The following is a 22,178-nucleotide window of genomic DNA, read 5'->3' on the forward strand; positions in this document are numbered from 1 at the left end:
GCTTTTGTATGTTCGAGTGCTTTGCTCAAGGTCACACAGCTGGCAGAGCTGGAAAGAAAACCCTACTCTCCTGATTCCAAGATCTAAGCCATTATTATCCTATCATTTGAGCCCTTCCCACTCCCCACATTTCATCTCAGGTATATCTTATCCTTCAATAACCACAAGCTTATGAGCAAATGTGAATGGTTTGTTCCATATCAACAAGTTCTCATTTTCAATGAACGATAGTGAACATGTTACTCAGTCCAATGCAATCTGTTGGACTGATTTTTAAATAAAGTAACAATAAAACAATGGACATTATACGAGCAACTGAAATGCAGGTAGAATTCTAGTAGTAGAATATATATTTCACTTTGATATAGCAAAAAAAAAAAAAAGAAAAAAGACACACAATACCCTAAAAAAACCAACCCCCTCAAACCTGTGGTATTTACTGACTCTCATGCAATTAGCTTTTATGAAACCCTATAGACGCATCACTTCTATATCTGGACACCAAGGCTTGGCATAAAATAAACTCCTTGAGGCACAGACTTTAGAGACATTATCTGTTTAATAAATATGATTGTAAAAGCAATAAACAAGAGCAATTATACATTACACTACATAGTATTTAACAAAAAATACATCAAAAAAGTCATTTTAAAATTAGAAGTAGTTCCAATACTATAAGAAAACTTTTTTTTTAATTGGCTTCCTATAAAAATAAGTTGGCAAATGAGGGAATATCAATGCTCAGTTGGAATCCTGGAAAACACAGAACAGCTGCCAAGCACCCCACTGCTCTCAAAGTTGCTGTTTGGAACTTCTGAAAAAAAAGCAAAGCAAACCTCTGCATTTTGGACAATGAACCCAGTTAAAAACAAGGCAAAGGAGAAAACCTTGGTTGGGGAGTTCAGGGTAGAGCATGCATGGTTTGCCTTCTGGACTTTTGGAAAATGTTGCAATATCAGATTTGTAGCTTGCCCTGAATCTGACCTTCTGCATCCATCCCTTCCCATCCACTCCTCTGGCCCCAAGCCCACCAAACTCCTCATTGTGTTTGCACCTGCTGTTAGCGAGTAGGTAGGCACTTGGGTCCCTCCCATTTGCAGGCTCCGAAGTGATGCTAATTCCGCTGGTCTGGGTACCACACTTTGAGAACCATTGAGCTAGATCCCAAAAACAATGAGTTCACCTCTGAGCAGTACTTTGCCTCACTAATCTCCTACAGGTGGGAGGGAGCTCTGAGGAGAGGCACCTGAGGACCCTAGAGATGCTGCATCTAGAACTGGCCATCTCTGATCACTTTCAAAATTCCAGGCATCTCATGTCCAATTCTGTTTTTAATTAGGATTTATAAGCTCATTCTTCCCTATGTCTTGTCATGTATTCATTCATTTATTGTTTCAATAGATAATTTCCTTCGTACTTACTCTAGGCAAGGCACTGTGTTAGATAGTGTTAGCCCCCTTTTCACAGCTTTCCAATGAAAAATAATTGAACTGCAACTCTGAGGACTTTCTGTGCTGTTTGGGGTGAGCCTCTTTTGGTTTCCAAACACTTTGTCTTCCAGATTAAATGTGGGAGGCTGCAACTGAAGAGGATCAATGAGGATGTTCCCCATGGGGTAGGAAGCCTGGGAGGCTGGGAATCAACTGAGTTCTACAAAGAGATGGCACCTCAGGCATCATCCATCTCCCAGATTCATTCCAGGGATCTTCAACCATAAAAGCTTCTGCTTGATTAACTTCTGACTAAAGTTCTGCTTCTCTTCCCTGACCTGAGCTATCCTAGGATGGGGGTCATCAGGATCTTAAGGACACCCCCCATGTTCAAGGCTTTGTTATACACTGATGTTGGCCTGGGAACATGGCCAAGAAGGAGGCTACACTGCGAGCAGCCTGTTGAAAGCACTTTCCTTTATTTTGAAGTGGGCTTTATCCAATCCATCATACTCCAAACACTTCTACCAGACATACTTTTGTCTCCCTCTTTCTCCAGGCTTTCTTTCTCAATTGCCCTGGAAAACCTGGGATTTCTTTATGCTTTGATTCAATCTGCTGAAGTCAGCTATCTCCTCCCCTTTATGAATTTTTCCTCTGCTGACACTATGATACTCAGAGATCAGAGAGCACACAGTAAAGAGTCTAGATCATCCTACATAGTCACAATCCCATCCTAATGTAAGACAAGACCTTAAATATTCTCAGACTTTTTGACTCAAACATTACATCCATTAACCTGCTGCTGCTTCTGGTTAAAAAATAAGTTTTATTTTACAAATATTTCCACTCTACTGTGAGAGAGGAAAATACTAGGTAAGGGTAACCATCACAGGAGGAAATTGCCCTGACACAGAGTAACATGTTCCAAACATTTTTCCCAAGAAGGTTCTGAAATCTGACTGCAGGAGATTTTTGTTAGGGTGTGAGAATACCCCTATTCATCTGCATGCTTTCTTTTCTAAGGTACAGGGCCAGGTTTGAATTGCTTTGTATATCTCAACTCTTATACACATATTATATGTTTCCATGTGGGAAAAGGTGAGGCTATTTGGAAGAGGCAGGTTCTATAGAAGGAGATTAAAAAAAAAAAAAATACACGAAGCTGAACGCTGCAGGGTAGGATGAGCGTGGTCAGCGTGTATGGAGGCTGGCATGCCTGGGTGTGTGAGCCCCAAAACTTCAGGTGGTAGAGACAGGGTTGGCAGAGGCCAGGCCAGCATTTAGGGAACATCAGGATGAATGTCCAGAATCTAACGTGCTTGGGAAATAAAAGCAGGAGGAGCTGAAAGATACTTGGGGATTTGAAGGAAAGGGGACAGACATGGACAGATCAAGAGCACACGTGGAGAGCAAACAAGAGGGAGGGTCAGAATTCAGGTTAACTAGATTCTGTCTTCTACGTAGGGCAGAAGCAGAGAAAACTACAGGAGGAAGCGGTCATGATGGAAAGGGGGGAACAGAAAACACAGGTCCACTTCTAACACACTTGTCCCCTTGCCGGCCTGCCTTCCCTATTCTGCCTGCATCCATGGAATTTTAACTCACTTCTTTGTCTCCGTGGCCACACAGAATGGAGAAGGCAGTCCGGTGGCCGCTGCCGACCAACAGAGACTACCCAAGATAACTGAGAAGGGACAATGGCAACGAGGAACATGGAACAGAGAAACAGCTCAGGGTTTCAAACTCCTGTGCATGTCTTTGTGTCTTGTGAAAAGAACTGGAGTGGCTAATCCACCCATCAGCCCGTAGTGCTAAAATAGCTGTTAAATCTAGAGCCAAGAATATTTCCAAAAATACATGCAGATTTCCTTGGCCTATATATGTTAGGAATTTTCTACAAACACGACCGATCAGAAAAAAGAGAAGAAGAAAAGGGTAGGGGAGTGTTTTTCCATTAAAATAGAGCACCTGTACACTACCCCTCCAAGCATGTTCTCAAGGTATTGTCCACATGCACAGGCTTAAAGCTAAAAACCCTTGTTGTCTGTGTCTGAAGAATTAAAAAGTCCCGATGCAGTGAGTGTTTGTTTGTTTGTTTGGATTTTGATTGTTTTTATTTGATTTGTTTGTTTTTGTTTTTACTGGCGTCCTCCATTCAAACATTTACATAGGTAGGGATTTCTTTTGTGCTTTGATTCTCAGCAACTATGGAAATACTTCCTGGCAAAACAGGAAACAGAACAACAAAGGAAAGAAAGAAAACATAACGTTAGTGGTCATGAAGAAGGATGTACTTGACAAGAGCGAAATTCTTTCCTGATCAGCAGGTCGCCTGTAGCCTTTAGGGGTGTTCCTTAAATTGCAAATTGAGTCCCAGCAGATCCCCGCTTTGGCGATGCAGGTGGAGTGGCGTGTCTTGCTCTTTGCAATCGGAGAGATGAGTCACCAGGTTGAGTAGAAGGGGAGGGAGGGGAGGGTAAAGCTACTCTCCTAAGAGAAAACGTGTAACACTTACTCATTTAATGACACTGGCAATGGAAAGGTGTCAGAGACGTAGCAATATGTTGGGAGCTATTCCTGGCGAAGGAAGGATTGCTACTTTAATAAAGTCAACAGCAGCTGTGCTTCATACCCCGTGGAAAGGGGATTGAAAACCAAATGACCCACAAAAATGTACTTAGAAGCTTTAGAAGTAAATAGACAGGGTGAACGCTTCTCTGGACTTGAAGACGGAAAAGCCTTTTTCTTTTTAACCCGAAGCAATTACACATTTATCACCCTGTCTCCCCAAATAAAAGGAAGCACACTGTGAAAACTGGACACCGGATGTGGGAGTCATGGTTGTTATTACCTCTGATACAAGCCAGGCACTGCACTTAAATTTCCCTTCAATACAGCCAAAGACCTTTGCCATATTCATTTAAAGACAGGGTTCTGTTCTCATTTAGAAACTCATTTTTTTCCCCAGGTACCAGATTAACAATCATCAGTAAGGACCTTCTAGGTGGTTTGGCTTTACCACATCAGAGTGGAGTCTGAACACTTATATAATAATTTATCCACGAGAGTCATCAATGCAGGGTCTAGATGGGAACATTTACAGCTTCCACTCCTAAGGCCATCAGACAGGAGGAATCGAAGAGTGAATGGATCACAATGATGGCTCCACGGGTTTTCTAATTTCCTATAAAATTTTCTTCTGCAATACATAGGTAGGACTTAGCAATCCCCTTGAGACTCTCTACACCTAGCCACTGGGTTCCCATGCTTCCTTTCCAGGCAGAGACTGAGCTCTACTGAATGATGCTGAAACCCATTTTAAGACTTCTGGTAGGGCGTGGGTGGTAAGGAGGAGGAAATCTACCACCATGCTCAGTAACAGCCTAACCCTCCAGGGGTCTCTCTCAGGAGCCCTACTCCTGAGGTATTCTGCCAATTGTATGCCTCATGTCCTCAACATTCTCAGGATGCATGTTTCCTGGAGGACTGTTTTTAGATTATTGCTGGATTTTTTTTAAAAATTCAGGAGTGATCAGTCTGTCTCTCGTCTACAAGTGTCCTGGAGCAGTTTGTCCTAAGAGCTGTCCCCAGGTAAGGCTGCCATGGCTTGCTCCAGTCATTATACACCTTTCCCTCAAACCCCGCCCAGCCCTCCAGGCCACCAGCTCCAGCCTCCGAGGCCTGCCCTTCTTGGATACTGTTAGAGCAACCACTTTGTTTTTTACCAATAAACACGTCAAGTCCAATGTTTCAGCAAGGGTTTTTGCAAAAAGAAGAATCAACTCATAAGAGGAAAAAAAAAATAGGAGCAAGAAGCCTTTTTTTTTTTTTTTTCCTTCTATATCTAATGGAAGGAAGCAGGGAAAGAGGCATCTTAGCTGTTTCTCTCAGGGATGTTAGAGCAGAGAAAGTGGTTATGTCAAGCCAGAAAGGGGTTAGAGAGAAAGTCAGCCATTGACTTCTCAGGCTGAAGAGCTGAGGACTACCGGGATTCATTTACCTATGAGCTGGGATTCCACCTTCTCATCTATCAGCTGGCCAGGCCGCCTGAGTTCAGTCTGAGGGATATGGGGCCTGCTTTCAGGGTGACTGACTCGACTGACCATCTCTCGTTCTTTCTCATTCTGCATCTGGGCATAAACATTAATCCCCGGGATCTTCCTAAAACATTAACAGAAACCATCACTGGGGTGCACGGGACAGGTACGTCACTGCCACAAATGCTTCTGAACCTGCTGTGGAGGAGGAGAGACGTGGATGGAGGGACACGTACCTTTTAAACTTGTAGATGACGAACACGGCCAGCCCCACAAACACCACGGACAGCAGCATCAGCATGGCAGATCCACTGTGGGTCGGAGTGAGGTCCACCAGCGGGGCTGAAGGAGAAGACGAGGCATGGTCATAAGCAGGCAGGTAGGCGGGTGGTATTCTGACAGGCTGGCACTCTTCACACACAGAGGCATGGTGGTCCCCGAAAACCAAGTGGCATAATATGCGTGTCATGAGGCTTGACTTGTGGATGCTAGTGCTAGGCACATAGTAAGACCTTTATTAAGTATAAGCTTTTATTGCTACTGCTATTATGACTTTGAAGCACTATTTGTAAGAGTGCAGTTATTAAATTTTCCTGTACTCTGAATACAAGCAAGCTTCTTCCACTCAGCAATGCAGAAAACTAGAAAAACCACCGACAGGAATATGTTTATGAACTTTCCAATCCCTCCTGCACCTATCCCCGCAGTTGTCCTGTGAGAGAAAGAACTGGAGAATAACAGAACATGCTCATATGTTTGGCACATAGGAAACTGGTGGCTAAGTGAATATTTTACAAGGGCAGCTGCTCTGATGCTGCAGGAGGAGTGGGCAGGCCAGTGTCATCTCAATAACTTGCCAAAGTCTTGACTGCCCGCGCCAGGAGGCACCAGCCTCTTAGAGGCCGTGAGTTCTCCTCTTGGACCAAGCAGATGCCTTTGCATCCATTAAAGATTTTCCCTCCCTGACTTTGCTCTTCGAGTACAGCTCTGGGCCCTCCTCTATTTCAGGCCAAGTCTGTTGTACTTTAATGACTTTGCAATTAATTTTCACCCTCTCGAAAACTGCCATTTTTTGCAAACATAGCATAGCTCAAGCATAAAAGGCAAGCCTCACGTACCCCTTAGACGCCTGGAAACTGACCTTTACCTTCCAATAATTTAAGCAAAACCTGATAGCCAGAAATGCAGGTGACCTTTAAGCACCATTTTCTGTGGCTTTTCTCTGTTGAGAGCCAAGAGGGCAACATTCTGGTCTTTCAGATACAAAAATTCAAGAATAGGTGAATTCTGGTGGTTTCAGACAAGACTCAAGGCTGCTTCTGCTCTATTTATTGAAGGATTATAGCCCAGGCACTCGGTAACCACCGCTGGAAAGCCTATTCCATGAAACATTTTGGGTGAAAAACAGAAGTCAAGCTCTCTTTCTCAGAAAACAGGCTTGGTTGTTTTAATAGAATCGCCTTTTAAGGAAGCACTAAAATGAAGCAACCTCTGTGATCCTCCTCTGTAAGATAAGCAGTGCTTATGCCGTGAAGTGTGAGTGTCACTGAGAAAGGAGGGGTTCACTGGGTGGAACCCCCAAGGCAATTTTCAGCTCGAAATTGAGGAAAAAAATGTCTCTTTCATTTGCTGAGGAAAATGCAGTGCAAAAGAGTCTGGAAATACTTCAGAACTCGACACAACTGGCTGGAAGTTGGGGGTGGCGGTGGGGGAGAAAGCACCTACTATGTGTCGTAGACATTATTGCAATTGACTTTCCTCAATGTCCCTCCACTGAACAGATAGGGACAGCAGGAGCCTCACAGGTTAACAGGTTAATGTCATTCCAAAGGACTCAGAACTAATAATCAGAAGACTTAAGACTTAAACTCAAGTCATTTTTTTTTTTCACACACACACACTTTCCTTTTTTTGCTTTTTAGGGCCACACCAGTGGCATATGGAGGTTCCCAGGCTAGAGGTCTAATTGGAGCTACGGCTGTGGGCCTATGCCACAACCACAGCAAAACAGGATCCAAGATGTGTCTGTGATGTACACCACAGCTCACGGCAACACCAAATCCTTAACCTACTCAGCAAGGCCAGGGATCAAACCCGCAACCTCATGGTTCCTAGTCAGATTTGTTTCCACTGCGCCACGATGGGAACTCCTGGCTTTGAGTTTTGCTTTCATTTTTGTTTTTGTTTTTAGGGCCCTACTTGTGGTATACAGAAGTTCCAGGGCTAGGGGTCGAATTAGAGCTGAAGCTGCTTGCCTACACAGCCACAGCAATTCAGGATCTGAGCCATATCAGACAGAGACTGATTCTGGGACCTATGCTTGCAGAAATGCCAGATCCTTAATCCACTAGGAGACATCAGGGATTGAACCTGCATCCTCCTGGATACTATCTGGGTTCTTAACTCACTGAGCCACAACAGGAACTCCAGTTTTTGTTTTTCACATTTCTGTATACCTCAACCCTGGGCTAATTTCAGCAGGGGATACCAGAAAATTAAAAAAATATTTCTGAGACTGAGAATGAAAGCTAAAAGTAGAGCATAAAAAGCAAATTAACAAGTGACAAAGTCAAAATTCTAATAAGGACTAATTAGAATCCTAGGACATACACTCTTAAATGTTGATGACATACATATAATATGCACATATACGTGCACATGTGTGTATATACCGGTGGATTTTATGTGTACATAGAGAAATAAAGCTTCATGCCCCCACCACCCTTCAACAACCATCAACCCACAGACAATGGTATTTCATTTCTACCCTGGTCCAGTGCCCACAACCCCAACACCGGATTATGTTGAAGCAAATCTCAGCTCTCAGGGACTTTCATCTCTAACTCTAAAAGATAAGGTCTCTCTCCCTCTCTGTTTCTTTCTGAACATCATCGCAACACAATCATCACATTTATGGAAATAATGATAGAAGGGACTTTTAAAAATAATCCTCTAATGCAAACCCCTAATTTGACAGGGAGCAAAGGGAGGCTCAGAGAGGCGCCACAGGTTGCAAGGATGATTCGAGGCAGGTTAGCATGACTGGCTGAACTTCTAATTCCCAGCTGAATGTCCTTTCAGAATAAGCAGAACATCAGTTATGGAGCAACCAGAAAGAATACTAGGACTGCCTGAAAGCGCTGGCATTTGAAATAAATGGAAAACTAAAGAGAGGAAATTGCTTTAGCCAGGCTCTCACTGACACTGAAAGCAAACATACAAATGGACTCATTTCCTTTCTCTTCCTTTCTTCCTCCTCTCTCCCATCACAAGCTTAAATCTTTCCATTTTGAATCATCCCCACTCAAATCATCATTCCAACACAAGTGGCATTAACACTGTTAAGTAATTAGCATATCATTCTGGGAAAATAAGCTTCTACATTCCAAGTTCTCCGATCCCCTGTGTGCTCTCGTCTCCCCTCTGCCCCATCTCTGCATCACTTAGTAGCCTCTCAGTTGCAGGAAAGCAAGCAAGCAGGCAGGCAAGCAGGCAGCCGCACTGAGAGGTTGGGTACCACTACCCTCTGTATTTCCTGGGTAGCTGCTGCTTGCTGATCTGTGCCTGAACAGATACAGGACTCTAATTGCTCCACACAGCCTCAGATGCAGGTCTTAGTTTGCCCAGCACTGAGGTGAGTTTGTGTGTCTTGCTGAGGAATGAAAACTTGTGATAAATGAGATTCCGCTTGTTGTGTGGAATTAGCAGAAACAAATCCCCCTCCAACTGCAGTCTAAACGAATTAGTAGGGGCAAGTGCTGAGTGGTTTATCTGCCAGTGTTCACACACAGCAAAGCGTGGACACAGCAGTACTGCGTGTGACGCCACATTCTACTGGTGCTGGCACACATCGTTTCTACACTCCTGCCAATATACACTGAATTATTATATGAGGACCTGGATTGATGATGATAATAACAAGGATGCATACAGCAGTAACAAGAGTCTTCTTGTGAGAAGTGATATACACACACAGTGAGTGCTAAACAAATGGCCATAGGCTGCATGTACATGAGGAGAGTGAACCCAAAACTCCACCTCTGGGATGAAGTAACTGACATGGTCCCTTTTGGAAATCAGATTCTTACTTGGCCACTTATAATCTAAATGACTTAAACTGAACCTCAGCTTCCTCATCTGTGAAATGGAGATAAAACTAGTGTTAGTTTTAGAAAGCTATGAGAATACAACAAGGTGGACTTTATAAAGCACTGGCATGGTGCCCAGCACATGGTACATGGCCAACAGTTTTAAAACCATCTTATCATCACTATTCCATTTTTTTAATCTCTCTCTCTTTTTTTGGGGGGGGGGGGTCGCACTGTGCACATGGCTTGTGAAAGCTCCTAGGCCAGGGATCGAATACATACCACAGCAGTAACCAGAGCTACAACAGTTATGACACTAGATTCTTAACTTGCTGCTCCACCAGGGAACTCCCCGATCATCACTACCGTATTTCTGAAAGTGTATTCTATGGAGAACAAGCCCTGAGAGACGACTAGAGTTCCATGGTCAAATAATTTTGGGAAACAGTCTTTATGGCATTTCCCATCTTGGAGATTCTGCATATGAAAGTTCACAGCAGTTCTTCAGGAAAGAAGCTCACGTGACTTCATCATAGCGATTCACCAACTCATCAGAGCACAGACACTTTGCAGACCTAGGTCCCACAAATCACGCTTTAGGGAATGCCTCAGCCCGAGCATCGCTTCCTCCTTTGCTGCAGCCTTGCTCCACTGGGTTATTTCCAAGTTTTAAAGCCAACAATATGGTGGCATCACCTGGTAAAGCCCCAGGGACACCCTTACTGCTGTCCATATTGACTCTCATTCTATCAAAGGGACTTGCTTGGACAACTTCTACCTGCTCTACAATCCTGAAACTCTGGACTTGAACTGCATTTCTTTTTTTTTTTTTTCCTTTTGTCTTTTTTTGCCATTTCTTGGGCCGCTTCCACAGCATATGGAGGTTCCCAGGCTAGGGGTCCAATCGGAGCCGTAGCTGCTGGCCTACACCAGAACCATAGCAACGCAGGATCCAAGCTGCGTCTTCGACCTACACCACAGCTTACAGCAATGCCGGATCCTTAACCCACTGAGCAAGGCCAGGGATCGAACCGCAACCTCATGGTTCTTAGTCGGATTCGTTAACCTCACTGAGTCACGACGGGAACTCCTTGAACTGCATTTCTAATCCAAAAGTTAGTAATATCAAGAAGTTACAAAAGCAAGTTCAAGTTTGCATACTTTGATTTTATTTCCCTTCTCCTGCCTCCAAAGCATTCCCAAGCCAGGCTTTACTTACATAACTTGAATATCACAAAATCCATATGGTTTGAAATCCGTTTTTCAGAAATGAAGGTGATAGGGAAATGGCAGGGAAAATGTTTATCTAGATCACAGAAAGCGTTGACAGGTCTTTATGACAGAGCAGTCTCCCTTATCTCATCACCCTTCTGTCCAGTTCAAAGCCAATAATAACAGCCTTAAGGACTGCTATAACCAAGTGACATAAAAGCCATGATCTTGCAGGCCAGATGGAATGGGAATTCCCAGGAAAATTTCTAATGACTAGTGAAACACAGCTACTAGCTTTAAACTGAGGATGAGTCTTCAGGAACTGAGGTCACTTGGCCAAGTAATGACAACCATGGGTACCTCAAAGACCAAATTACCACTATAATTGATAGGAACAGAAGGATGCCTTTTGGTTTCCTAGGGTTGCAAGTCAATGAGGAATCCTGCTGGCTATTAAAATATTTCTCAAAGTATAGTTTCTAGACCACCTGAATTGAAATCACCTCTCAAACTTGTGAACATTTGACTTCCTAGGCTTCACTAGAGAAAAAAATACATCAGTCTCTGAGAGAGAGTCCCAGAAATCTATGTATGTAACAAACTGCACAGGTTGTTATTATGCATACCAGCTGGTGAGTACTGTGTGGTTAGCTTCTCCTACTGTCATTCATAAAATACAATTCTTATCTTTTTTTGGCCACACACCCACAGCATGCAGAAGTTCCTGGGCAAGGGAATGAACTGGTGTCATAGCATGGACCCAAGCCACAGCAGTGACAATGCCAGGTCCTTAACCCACTGAGCCACATAGGAACTCCCCAGTTTTTATCTTTAGAGTATGCCTGATCTTTATACACTCTGGGTCACTAACACAAAACAAAACTAAGCAAGAAAACACACCTCTTGATCGCCAGTAGTAGCTCAATCCCATTATGACTCAGGGAGAATTTTCTAAAGTACCTAAAAGCATCTCAAGTCTCCTCTAAACAACTGGTAAGCCTCCTGCAGATTAATTGGGTCAATTCTCTACTTCTTTCTGACTCCAAGCTTGGGCAATTTGAATTTGAAGTTTCTCCTAGCAAGAGTTGAAGTCTGTTTCCTCACCTCCCTGAATCTGAGCTAGCAGTGGGACTTGACTTGGCAATGGAATGTGACACAAGTGATGATGTGCCAGTGGTGAGCTTCAGGGCCTTGTGCACTTTTGTTCTCCCTCTTGGAATCCTCTCCTTGCCATGAGTGAGCAAGCCCAGCGAGGCCTACTGAAGGATGAGAGACCACGTGGAGGAGAGCTTAGCAATCCCAACTGAGGCTGTTCTAGATGTTCTTAGTATGGACTTCTGTCTCCACTGGCAGGGTATAAGTGAAATGTTCTAAACCAGGACACTTTGCGAATGAAAGGGACCACTATTAAAACTTATGTAACACAACAGATATGGCCTGACAGTGTTGGTCACTCTAGGTATAAGAAAATTGGTGTCTAGGAATTCCCACTGTGGTGCTGTGGGTTAAGAAATCTGACTGCAATGGTTCAGGTCACTGCAGAGGTGTGGGTTAAATCCCCAATCCACTGCAGTGGATTAAAGAATCCAGCATGGCTGCAGCTGTGGTGCAGGTCACAGTTGTGGCTTGGATTCAGTCCCTGGCCTGGAAGATACCATGTACCATGGGTGCCAGAAAGTAAGAAAGAAAAAGGAAGAAGGAAGGAAAGAATGAAGGAAGGAAGGAAGGAAGGAAGGAAGGGGAAAAAGAGAAAGAGAGAGAGAGAAAGAAAGAAAGAAAAGAGAAGAAAGAGGGAGAGAGGAAAGAAAGAAAGGAAAGAAGCAAGGAAGGAAGGAAGGAAAAAAGAAAGAAAGAAACTTCGCATCTAAAATGTAGCTTGTCCTGAATTCTGGGATCTTCTCTGTATTCTGCATGTGTTCTCCTGCCTTCTTTTGCTCCTGCCCATTTCTTGGGACTATCTGCCTTGCCTTCCCCATGCATGAGGAACTGTATCTCCTGCATCCTGACCACTGCTGATTTCCAACCTGAGGCATGTTTGTACCCTGTTTTTGAAGTGCCTCTGATCACTCTCTCCTGACCATTCTCCATCCACGAGATTCCAGGTACATCCTCAGACCTGGCCACAGCAGGCCAGCTACCCTATAGTCATCTCAGTGGGTTAAGTATCCGGCATTGCCACTGTTGTGGCTTGAGTCACTGTTGTTCAGTCCCTGGCCCGGAAACTTCCACATGCCTCAGGTGTGGCCAAAAAAGAAAAAAAAAAAAACAACCCTGAAGAATCTGTTAGAAGCTAAAGAGTAACTTAATTTCTGGTCTTTGGTAGATTTATGACAGTATCACATTCATTTAGTCACTTTAGGGAGTGGGCTATGTTTAATACCTTGGTACCTGGTATGACTTATCATAACACTGTAACAGCTTAATAATTGTCAAAAGCTACTGGGTCCACATGCCTGGAAAACAGCCTAATTATTTGTAGAGGAAAAAGATTATTTGAGGGGTAAAAGTGGAAGAAAGGAAAAATATTACTATCATGACTTTACTCACAAAAGACTTGTAAATGATAACTGCGTAGATAATAAGGCAACCAGAGACTAAAAAGACAGATAAATTTATCGGCTGTGGAAGAATTCCACTAGTACTAATTTCATCCCTAAATGGAAAATGTTATTGCTGCAATTTATTTCACTTTACAGTTCTGAGCTCCACAACTCCATAATTTGGCATCTGCATCTATAACGATGGGGCTTAGATTATATTATGTTTTCTAAAGCTTCTGGACTCATGCTAACTCTACTTTCCAGTGGAAAAGTTCTTCTCAGTGTAAACTGTTTTGCAGAATTCATGATGTATCCTGACCTAGGTGGAAATTCTAAGTGCCTTATCCCTTCCTACATTTACTCATAACATATCCAGAGGTAGCAACGAAAGCTGGGAAATATTAATTCTCTAATATCTCTGTGATAATATCTTTTTATTACACCTGAAAAAGAAATTGAACTAGTCAGCAGTAACTATGGAGACCCAGATAACACAAGATAATAGTTTTATTAAAAGCCAACACATACCCTTGACAAAGGACAGTTTTCCTAAACGCAATAGCTGAAACAAGGCAACAGCTAGACAGACAAGAGGGGTTGAGAGCATTATTAATTTTTTTTAATTCAACATCTGAGGCTCTTCCTTTGAAAAGTATTAACCTTTCACATGTTTTATTGTCAGTATCCAAAACTCCAGAAAAGTGGTGACCCCCCCCACTGGAAAACTAGAAGGGCATCCCGATTCTCCAATGTGTGCAGAAATATAGTGAGATGCGGATGTGTCCTTTTCTGTTCACACTAGTGCATTAATAACATGAGATAATATCATCTGTTTAACTTTCATAAAACTCATGGCCATTCAATTACATCTGCCACTAACATTCTAGTTCACGCTTTAATCATTTTTCAACTGCTTCACGGCCATGGCTCTTGGCTGGCCTTTGCCATTCATCTAGATTATGGATTGAGTATATCCCAGATTCAGAGACAGGTCTCATTTTTTTCCCTACTCCCACTGTCCTCTACCCAGTCTGCCAATTCAATTGGCTCCAAATATGCCAAGGAATTAGATTTTAATGTTTATTACTAGTTTCCTCCTACACTTAATATCAAGGGCTCTTATTTTAAAAGACATGCATGTTTTAGTGGCTGCCCTGAGTCGTAAATCAGATTTATTGCTGGAGTGAGCTGTGCACCTTTCCTTGTTATGCATATGGATTGCTATCTGTGGAATATTCCATAATAGCAGTTGGCAGGAGTTACCGTTCTAGCTCAGTGGGTGAAGAACCCGACTAGTATCCATGAGGACGTGGGTTTGATCCTTGGCCTCGCTCAGTGGGTTAAAGGACCTGGCATTGCCTCAAGCTGCAGTGTGGGTCAAAGATGCAGCTCAGATCTGGCATTGCTGTGGCTGCAGCTCTGTTTGGATCCCTGGCCTGGGAACTTCCATATGCTGCAGGTATAGCCTTTAAAAAAAAAAAAAAAAAGCATTTGTTGAAGTTGGTGAAAGGCCTGGCTGCATAAGCAGCATTTGGGGAACTTGTTATAAATGCAGATTTCCTGCTCTCTCTCCCTGGGATATGAATTCCGGTGTGTGCAGGAAAGTTAGAAGAACCTCTACTTTTATGAAGCTTCCTCAGTAACTGTGATGTACAATCAAAGGTAAGGATAACTGCTTCAGGAGTTCCCTTCGTGGCGCAGTGGTTAATAAATCCGACTAGGAACCATGAGGTTGCGGGTTCGGTCCCCGGTCTTGCTCAGTGGGTTAAGGATCTGGCATTGCTGTGAGCTGTGGCGTAGGTTGCAGACGCAGCTCGGATCTTGCATTGCTGTGGCTCTGGTGTAGGCCGGCAGCTACAGCTCTGATTGGACCCCTAGCCTGGGAACCTCCATATGCCACAGGAGCAGCCCTAGAAATGGCAAAAAGACAAAAAAAAAAAAAAAAAAAAAAAAAAAAAAAAAAAGAACAACTGCTTCATAGCAGAGTTTGCCTACATTGTTACAAAGAAGTTTTCCAACCATACATAGAACAGGGTTACATTTATCCCAAATACTTTGAAGAAACCAGTCAGCACCAGCCTGTTCAGTCCCTCTGTGTAGAAATGCATCACCCAAGTTTTAGTCTATTTATCCCAAAAAATAATTCCTATGAAACATAAAAAGTCCCTTAGTATTATTGTTTTTAATTTAGTATGAATCCATCTAACTTGGTTTTGTGGTGCCCTTTGCTTGCTTAGTCTTTATCTTCTATTCTCACTGACCTCATCTATTCTGCCAAAGAAGAAACAACACATTTTTTTAAGCTGCTTCTCCCATCCTCTGCCCCCACCTCCACTTCCAAATGGAATCGCTGAATTTACTCATAACCAAGGGTCCTCACTTGAACAAAGACATAGAGTTTGATGTAGTTTGAAAGATTTGCATCTGAAATTAGGGCTTTAGTTTACTACCCATCAGCAGATTCCCTCCACCTGGCCATCCTCTAAAAGGTGATAAAATAAAGCTCACAGTCTAAAGTACAGTCTGGTCCTCTTCTCCCCCATCAGCCGCTATTTCAGTAAGGTTTTTCACTTGTACATTTTACAACATCAAACCCAACATAACCATGAAACTTATCTTCTTTGGCAACTCTAAAAAAGGCTCCTTCTCCTAGGTTTTCAACTCTGTCAAATAAATTACCATCTTTTTCTACTGAGGTTAAAAAATTCTTGTAAAATGGGTAAATACTTTGTGAAAAGAAAAAAGATTATTGACTGTTTTCCAAATCTATTGTCAGAGTTCCTGCTGTGGTCCAGTGGTTAAGAATCTGACTGCAGTGGCTTCGGTTGCTGGGGAGGCATGAGTTCGATCTCTGGCCTGGCACAGTGGGTTAAAGGATCTGGTGTTGCCGCAGCTGAGGCTCAGATTCAATCTCTGGCCTGGGAACTTCTGCATGCTGCTGGTGAGGCCATTAAAAAAATAAAACAAAAAACTATTGTCTTAAAAAAATCCTTTCGGAGTCCTCACTGTGGCACAGCGGAAATGAATCCGACTAGGAACCATGAGGTTGCAGATTCGATCCCTGGCCTTGCTCAGTGGGTTAACGATCCGGCGTTGCCGTGAGCTGTGGTGTAGGTCACAGATGCAGCTCGGATCTGGTGTTGCTGTGGCTGTGGTGTAGGCCAGTGGCTCAGCTCTGAATCGAACCCTAGCCTGGGAACTTCCATATGCCACAGGTGTGGCCCTAAAATGCAAAAAAAAAAAAAAAATCATCTCCCCTGTCCCTCCCTTCCTCTCCATGTGTAAAATACTTTGCAATCTTAAATGTGCCTTTATGAGCGTTTTCTCACAGCATACATGGATGGACAATAAACAAGGTGTATATATAAATGACATCCCAAATTGTCTGATTTCTCTGAATTTTATCCCTCTCCCTTTCCTCTGTTCATAGATTTACCTTCAATAAATATAACACTCAGGAATATTTGAGGGTATGTGTCTAGATGCCCCAAACCATGTCAAACTCTGCATCTCTTTAATAAACCATACAATGTCACTTTGCTCTACTTCTGCTCAACAGAGCCCCTCAACCTGGCATACTTATCTTCTCTCCTTGTGGTGAACTCCTATTCAACACGAAGGCTCACTTTTACTGAACCTTCTGCATGGAATGTTTTTCATCCCCCTCATTTAGAATTAGGCAAGTTTCATGTGACTAGTATCTGGGCCTCAGGTCTCCACTGTTCACTGAGGGAGGGTCCAAGTTCACCTCAAATCCCTGGATAAACCATAGTTTTAAAGGAATCATTGTAAAGTGAGGCACAGAGTCATGTGAGAAGTAAACCGATAAGTCTGAAATGGATTGTGCCCTTGAGTAAATTCCAAGTTACCAGGGGCAATGAGAAAACTATTGGCATTTGAGGGATATTTTCTTAACAGCTCAGGTTTGTTCTGCCAGAAGTACCTACAGAAATCAAATGCAACAGATTCCAAGCCTTCTTGTAAGTCTTGCTAGAAAAACTCTTCCTAATTCATTCCTACATCACAGATCCCTATATCACAGCTCTTCAAATACAGAAAATATAAATGAATAAAGTAAATAAACAATAAAAGAATAGAAGGCTAAGGTAAAAGCATCAGTGAAAGAGAAGTCTCTGGAAAGATGCCATGGAAATGTTGGTACTGAGCTGAGCCTTAAAATGCAGAGATTTAATAGGTGTAGGAAAGATGTAGAGACGAGGGAGAAACATTCCAAATGGGAATCCCACAAGCAAAGGTACACTTAGATTAAATACCAGGTCTTCCAATCCAGCCCCAGCTTGATTGATTCCTACTCCCTTGTGTGCTAAACATGGCTGCCATCTGTCATGAGGTCCTAAAAGCCAATGAAAGCCTCAAATTTCTTGATAACAGTTCCTCATCCTCTCCTTATTCTCATACAAGCTGAAATCATTCCTTTCTACAAGACAGTTTCAGACACATAGCTGTCAGGAGTGGTTAGGCCCTCAAGAGGCATTGCACAGAAATGAAGAAGCACAGGAGTAGCTAAAAACAAAATGAGGATTGTGTTCAGAGTTTAGCTCCGCCTAGATACCACAGTTAATGAACTTCCAAATAGAACATGTGGGGGAAACAAATGAGATCCAGTCTCTCATGACATTCAGGTATCTGGAAATGCTTACCTTGTGTTCCCATAAAAGCAAACAGGGAACTGAATTTGAAAAACAAAATAAGGCCAGTAAATTCCTGAAAGGAGACAGTTCTTTTCCCTTGGAGACAAACCAAATTATGCATTGCCTCTCCCACCAGCAAGATACTCTGGCTCAAACATTTTTAAAAGAAGGCTGCTGAACATCTGCTGAGCAATTAATGGAATGCAGCAGCGTGTAAGAATGGTCCCTGGGAAAGTATTAGCAATCCTACTTATGAGACATGAAATGTTGCAAGCGGTGTCCTTTCTCCTTTTCTTAAATTTCATTTTATTTTTATTTTCTCCTGCCTACAGAGAAGATGAGGGAAAGGGAGCAGAGGTGGAAATTCTGCATCAAATGCTCTCCCTCAGTGTTTTTTATTTTCCCCAGGGACCTTCCTCCTTCTCTTTCTGGCCATCCTGATGTGAATGTGTTAATTTCAACTTATCAAAGAAATCACTGCAATTGTCTCAGTCCACTAGCCAACTGATCCACTAGCCAACCTGTCAAGTTTTCTACATGAAACTTGAAAGGAGAAGTCCCTCCACTGTCTTGGAAACATAGTCTATCACCCTGTATTAATAGTTTAAAAAAAAAATCAGATCGAGCTAACTTAGAACAATCTCCAAAGAACACTGATCCCTCCTATATTTTACCTATGCATCACTGAAGAGGGCCACTGAAGAGGGTCAACCTTAACACCAGCCTTGCCTTGTGCATATAAATGTCTGGCTGAGAGTGACTGTGTATCTGTGGGTACCATTTTTAACACTATCATGATAAATACGGTTAAAATTAATATAGTGAAAGTTTCCATGACTCGGTTATTATGTCAGCCCTTGGCACTGCCTTCCTTTACTCTTCAAATTGGAGCTGATATCCCACATATAAGTCTACATTTACTCCTAGTAAGCCAGTCATCCAAGCCAGTGATCCTCGGAAGCTCAGTAACTGCCAAAAGGCTCTATGACCAGATTTAACAGGGAGGAACCCTGAACAGCCCCAACGCCTGGAAGCCAAAGGATTTTCTCACTCTCTCCAAACTGGCCCTGTCTGAGTTCGGGCTTTTGGCTCAAACTGCAGTTTTATTTTGTTCCTTTGGCAACACTGCACAGTATATAAGCATGCTGCAGGGGTCTCTCCTTCAAATCTGAGCATGTTTATGGAGCACCCAGGAACACACCTCCCTTTGCCAGCCCCCTCTTCACAGGGATATGAGTATTGTTTCCCAAATTTCCCAGCTGTGGGATGAAGTGAACATCAACTGGATACATTTTCCAGATCTTCACCAGTTTGTATTACTTCTTACCCTCTGGAACTGAGATGAGTGGGGTTAATTTTTCCTGGGTATCAGGAACAACCTTTCTTTCCCACAAGGAACTAGGGATCCATGGATGCACTTGCTCTGTCACTTTCCCTGGCCAAGCCGCTGGCCAAACCAATTTCAGCTAATCGGCCACTTTTTGGATGCCTATCTTTTCCACTTGATTCCCAGGACTAAACCAGATGTCATCTGAGGAAGGCATCCTTTAGTAATCTTTAAAACAAGATTCACATTCAGTAAACTAATCTGAACCATCTTTGGAGTGTGCTATGACAATCTGTTAAATGAATACCAGGCACATATAATAACCAATGAAAGAGAGAGAGGTATGGGGAAAAGGTGTGAAATGCAAGTTGCCTCTAGAATTGGAGATTGTGGTCAGTTCTCTACCTATCTTGACCTAAGGGAATGTGGTCAGTTCTCTGCCTATCTTGACCTAAGGGAATGTGGTCAGTTCTCTGCCTATCTTGACCTAAGGGAATGTGGTCAGTTCTCTGCCCCCCTTTCAATCAGAAGCCCCTGGGGAGTTTTCTAATAAGTCAGGCTACTCCACAGCAAAATATGCTGCCTGAAGGTAATGTTCCTTTAGAAGCTGAGTATGGTCAGAGATGGTTGATCACATTTCTTCAAACACAGAGTTCAGTATGGAGTATCAGGCATGGCTGTGTTTAGCCTCTAAGCTCAAAGAAGACAAGCATCTCTAGTTATCCTAAAAGAGAATGATGAGGGGCAATCTTCCATCTAAACAGGTGAAACTCTTTTAAGTAGCTAAAATAAATCTGTAAACTGATTTCAACCAATTTCAAGTAGTTACTTTCTCGTTTGACAACATTTGTGGCTTGGTCATCAGGATGTGGCTTGGCCATCAGGATGACTACAAGGGATATTTCAGAACTTTGTTTTCTAGTTCGACTTGGTATATAACTGCCATGTATCACCAACATTCACCAAAGACCAAAGGCCAAACCTTCTTGATAGGAAACAGTCAATCTTGATCATCAAATGCTTTAAGATAAGTTGGCAGATTTTATCCAGACCATAGGCTTAGGGGTGCCCTCATAGAGTTTCATTGTGTCCTATTCTCTTACACTTACTTATTTCCTCTAGGGCAGGGTATTTGCATCATTATGATTCAGAAAGTAGCACTGCTTCCCTGCTGGGCTTTCCCCAGTGATGGAAGCTTCATGAAGGTAGGGACTTGATCCCATGCTGAAAACAATTCTCGGTTCAAAGTAGCCAGGTACTCAAAAATGTCTGTTTCAATGGATGAATTAGAATGACAAGCTGCAGAATGTCAAACTGGCTCCACTCAACCTTTGTTCTGAAGAGCCATCTTCCTCAAGTGACACTCTGAATCCATCACACCTCTGCTCATGGGTCTCCACAGCTTCCCAGAGCCCAGTCAAGGAAATACAAACTGCTTAGCCTGGTGTAATTCCACATTCCACCTCCATATCCCATGCTCAGGACAGTGCCTTTTAAATATTGCTTTTTTTTTTTTTTTAATTCAGTGGGGTTTTTTAAAGAAAAAAAAATTATGAAACCCAAATAAAGAATCAAGCAGAAAAGAGGCCAGTAGCCAACCTGCTTGCCCTCTCTCTAGACCCAGGCACACCTCCAGGAACCTCCAGGAGACCAGAGAATGGAGCTGGAAACACTTGCTCCTTGTTCCTACTTGTTCTGCATCCCCAAAGCCCTCAGGGCTTTCTTGGTGCTTTGGTGCTTAGAATAATCTCTTGAGTTCAACTCTACCCATCTTTCAAGGTCCTTCCCAAAGACCACCTCTTCCATGACGCTTTCTGGTATCATCTGGAGTGGGCACAATTGATCTCTGCTTTAAGTGTCCTGTAAAGCTTTGATTGTTAATAATAATAATAAAAAAGTGAAAATAAAAATAATATCTTACTATGCACCAGGAACTATTCTCAGGGCACACTATTCTCTAACTTCACTTAATCCAGAGTTCCCCATTGTGGCACAGAAGAAATGAACCCAACTGGTATCCATTAGGATACAATTCTATCCCTGGCCTCGCTCAGTGGGTCAGGGATCCAGCATTGCTGTGAGCTGTGATGTAGGTCGCAGACGCGGCTTGGATCTGGTGTTGCTGTGGCTGTGGTGTAGGCCAACAGCTGTAGTTCCAATTCAACCCTTAGCCTGGGAACCTCCACATGCTGCAGATGCAGCCCAAAAAGCAAAAACAAAACAAAACAAGTCACTTAATCCTTGCACAATCCCACTGTGATAGGTGCTACTGCCATCACTAAGGCACAGAGGAGTGAAGTCTCCTCTCGAGGTCTGCATATAAGTGATAGAGCCAAGATGGAAACCAATGGTCTGGCTGCAAAGCTGCAAAGCCTAAGTGCTTAGAAACGCCTCTATAAAGGCATATACGCATTTCACTCATTGGGATAGAGCACCACTGTCCATTTCTCCCACCCACAGAGCTGCCACTGTTGCTAGCACCAAACTTTGAAACATCACCACACATTATGTGTTCTTTTGAGGGCAAAGACCATTTCCTACTCTATCCAGGACCAGTATAACACTCTGTGAAACTAAGTACTCAATAAACAGTGTTAATTTAACTTATTAATATAACGTAATAATATATACTTGGGATTACCTCAATTATTATTGAGACTTCTCTATAGCCTTAGGAAGATTTTCCCTTTTCCCTTTCACAGGTGAAGTGACAGAAATTCATGACATTAATTAATTTATAAGATCCTGACCCACCTGGGGTTCAACTCCTGGCTATGACCTGGTACAGGTCCCAGCTATTTCTATGGCATTATTTTATCCCAAAACTGAAAGAAAGAAATTCCTTTGTAATGTGAATGACTTAAAAATAAGGTTTTTCAGAAAGACCAG

At 42.8% G+C, this 22,178-nt stretch overlaps 1 protein-coding gene across 1 annotated transcript in view; it reads right to left on the bottom strand.

The window, feature by feature from the left end:
* The window catches only part of SORCS1 (sortilin related VPS10 domain containing receptor 1), a 529,669-nt gene continuing 508,066 nt past the window's right edge, over nucleotides 576-22,178 (bottom strand). The window contains 3 exon segments of the mRNA XM_013983712.2: nucleotides 576-3,923; nucleotides 5,434-5,594; nucleotides 5,707-5,812. Coding sequence (XP_013839166.2) covers nucleotides 3,916-3,923; nucleotides 5,434-5,594; nucleotides 5,707-5,812 — 275 coding nt within the window. The 3' untranslated portion in view covers nucleotides 576-3,915.

This window comes from Sus scrofa, chromosome 14 (genome assembly GCF_000003025.6).
Source record: "Sus scrofa isolate TJ Tabasco breed Duroc chromosome 14, Sscrofa11.1, whole genome shotgun sequence".
Taxonomy (NCBI): Eukaryota; Metazoa; Chordata; class Mammalia; order Artiodactyla; family Suidae; genus Sus; species Sus scrofa.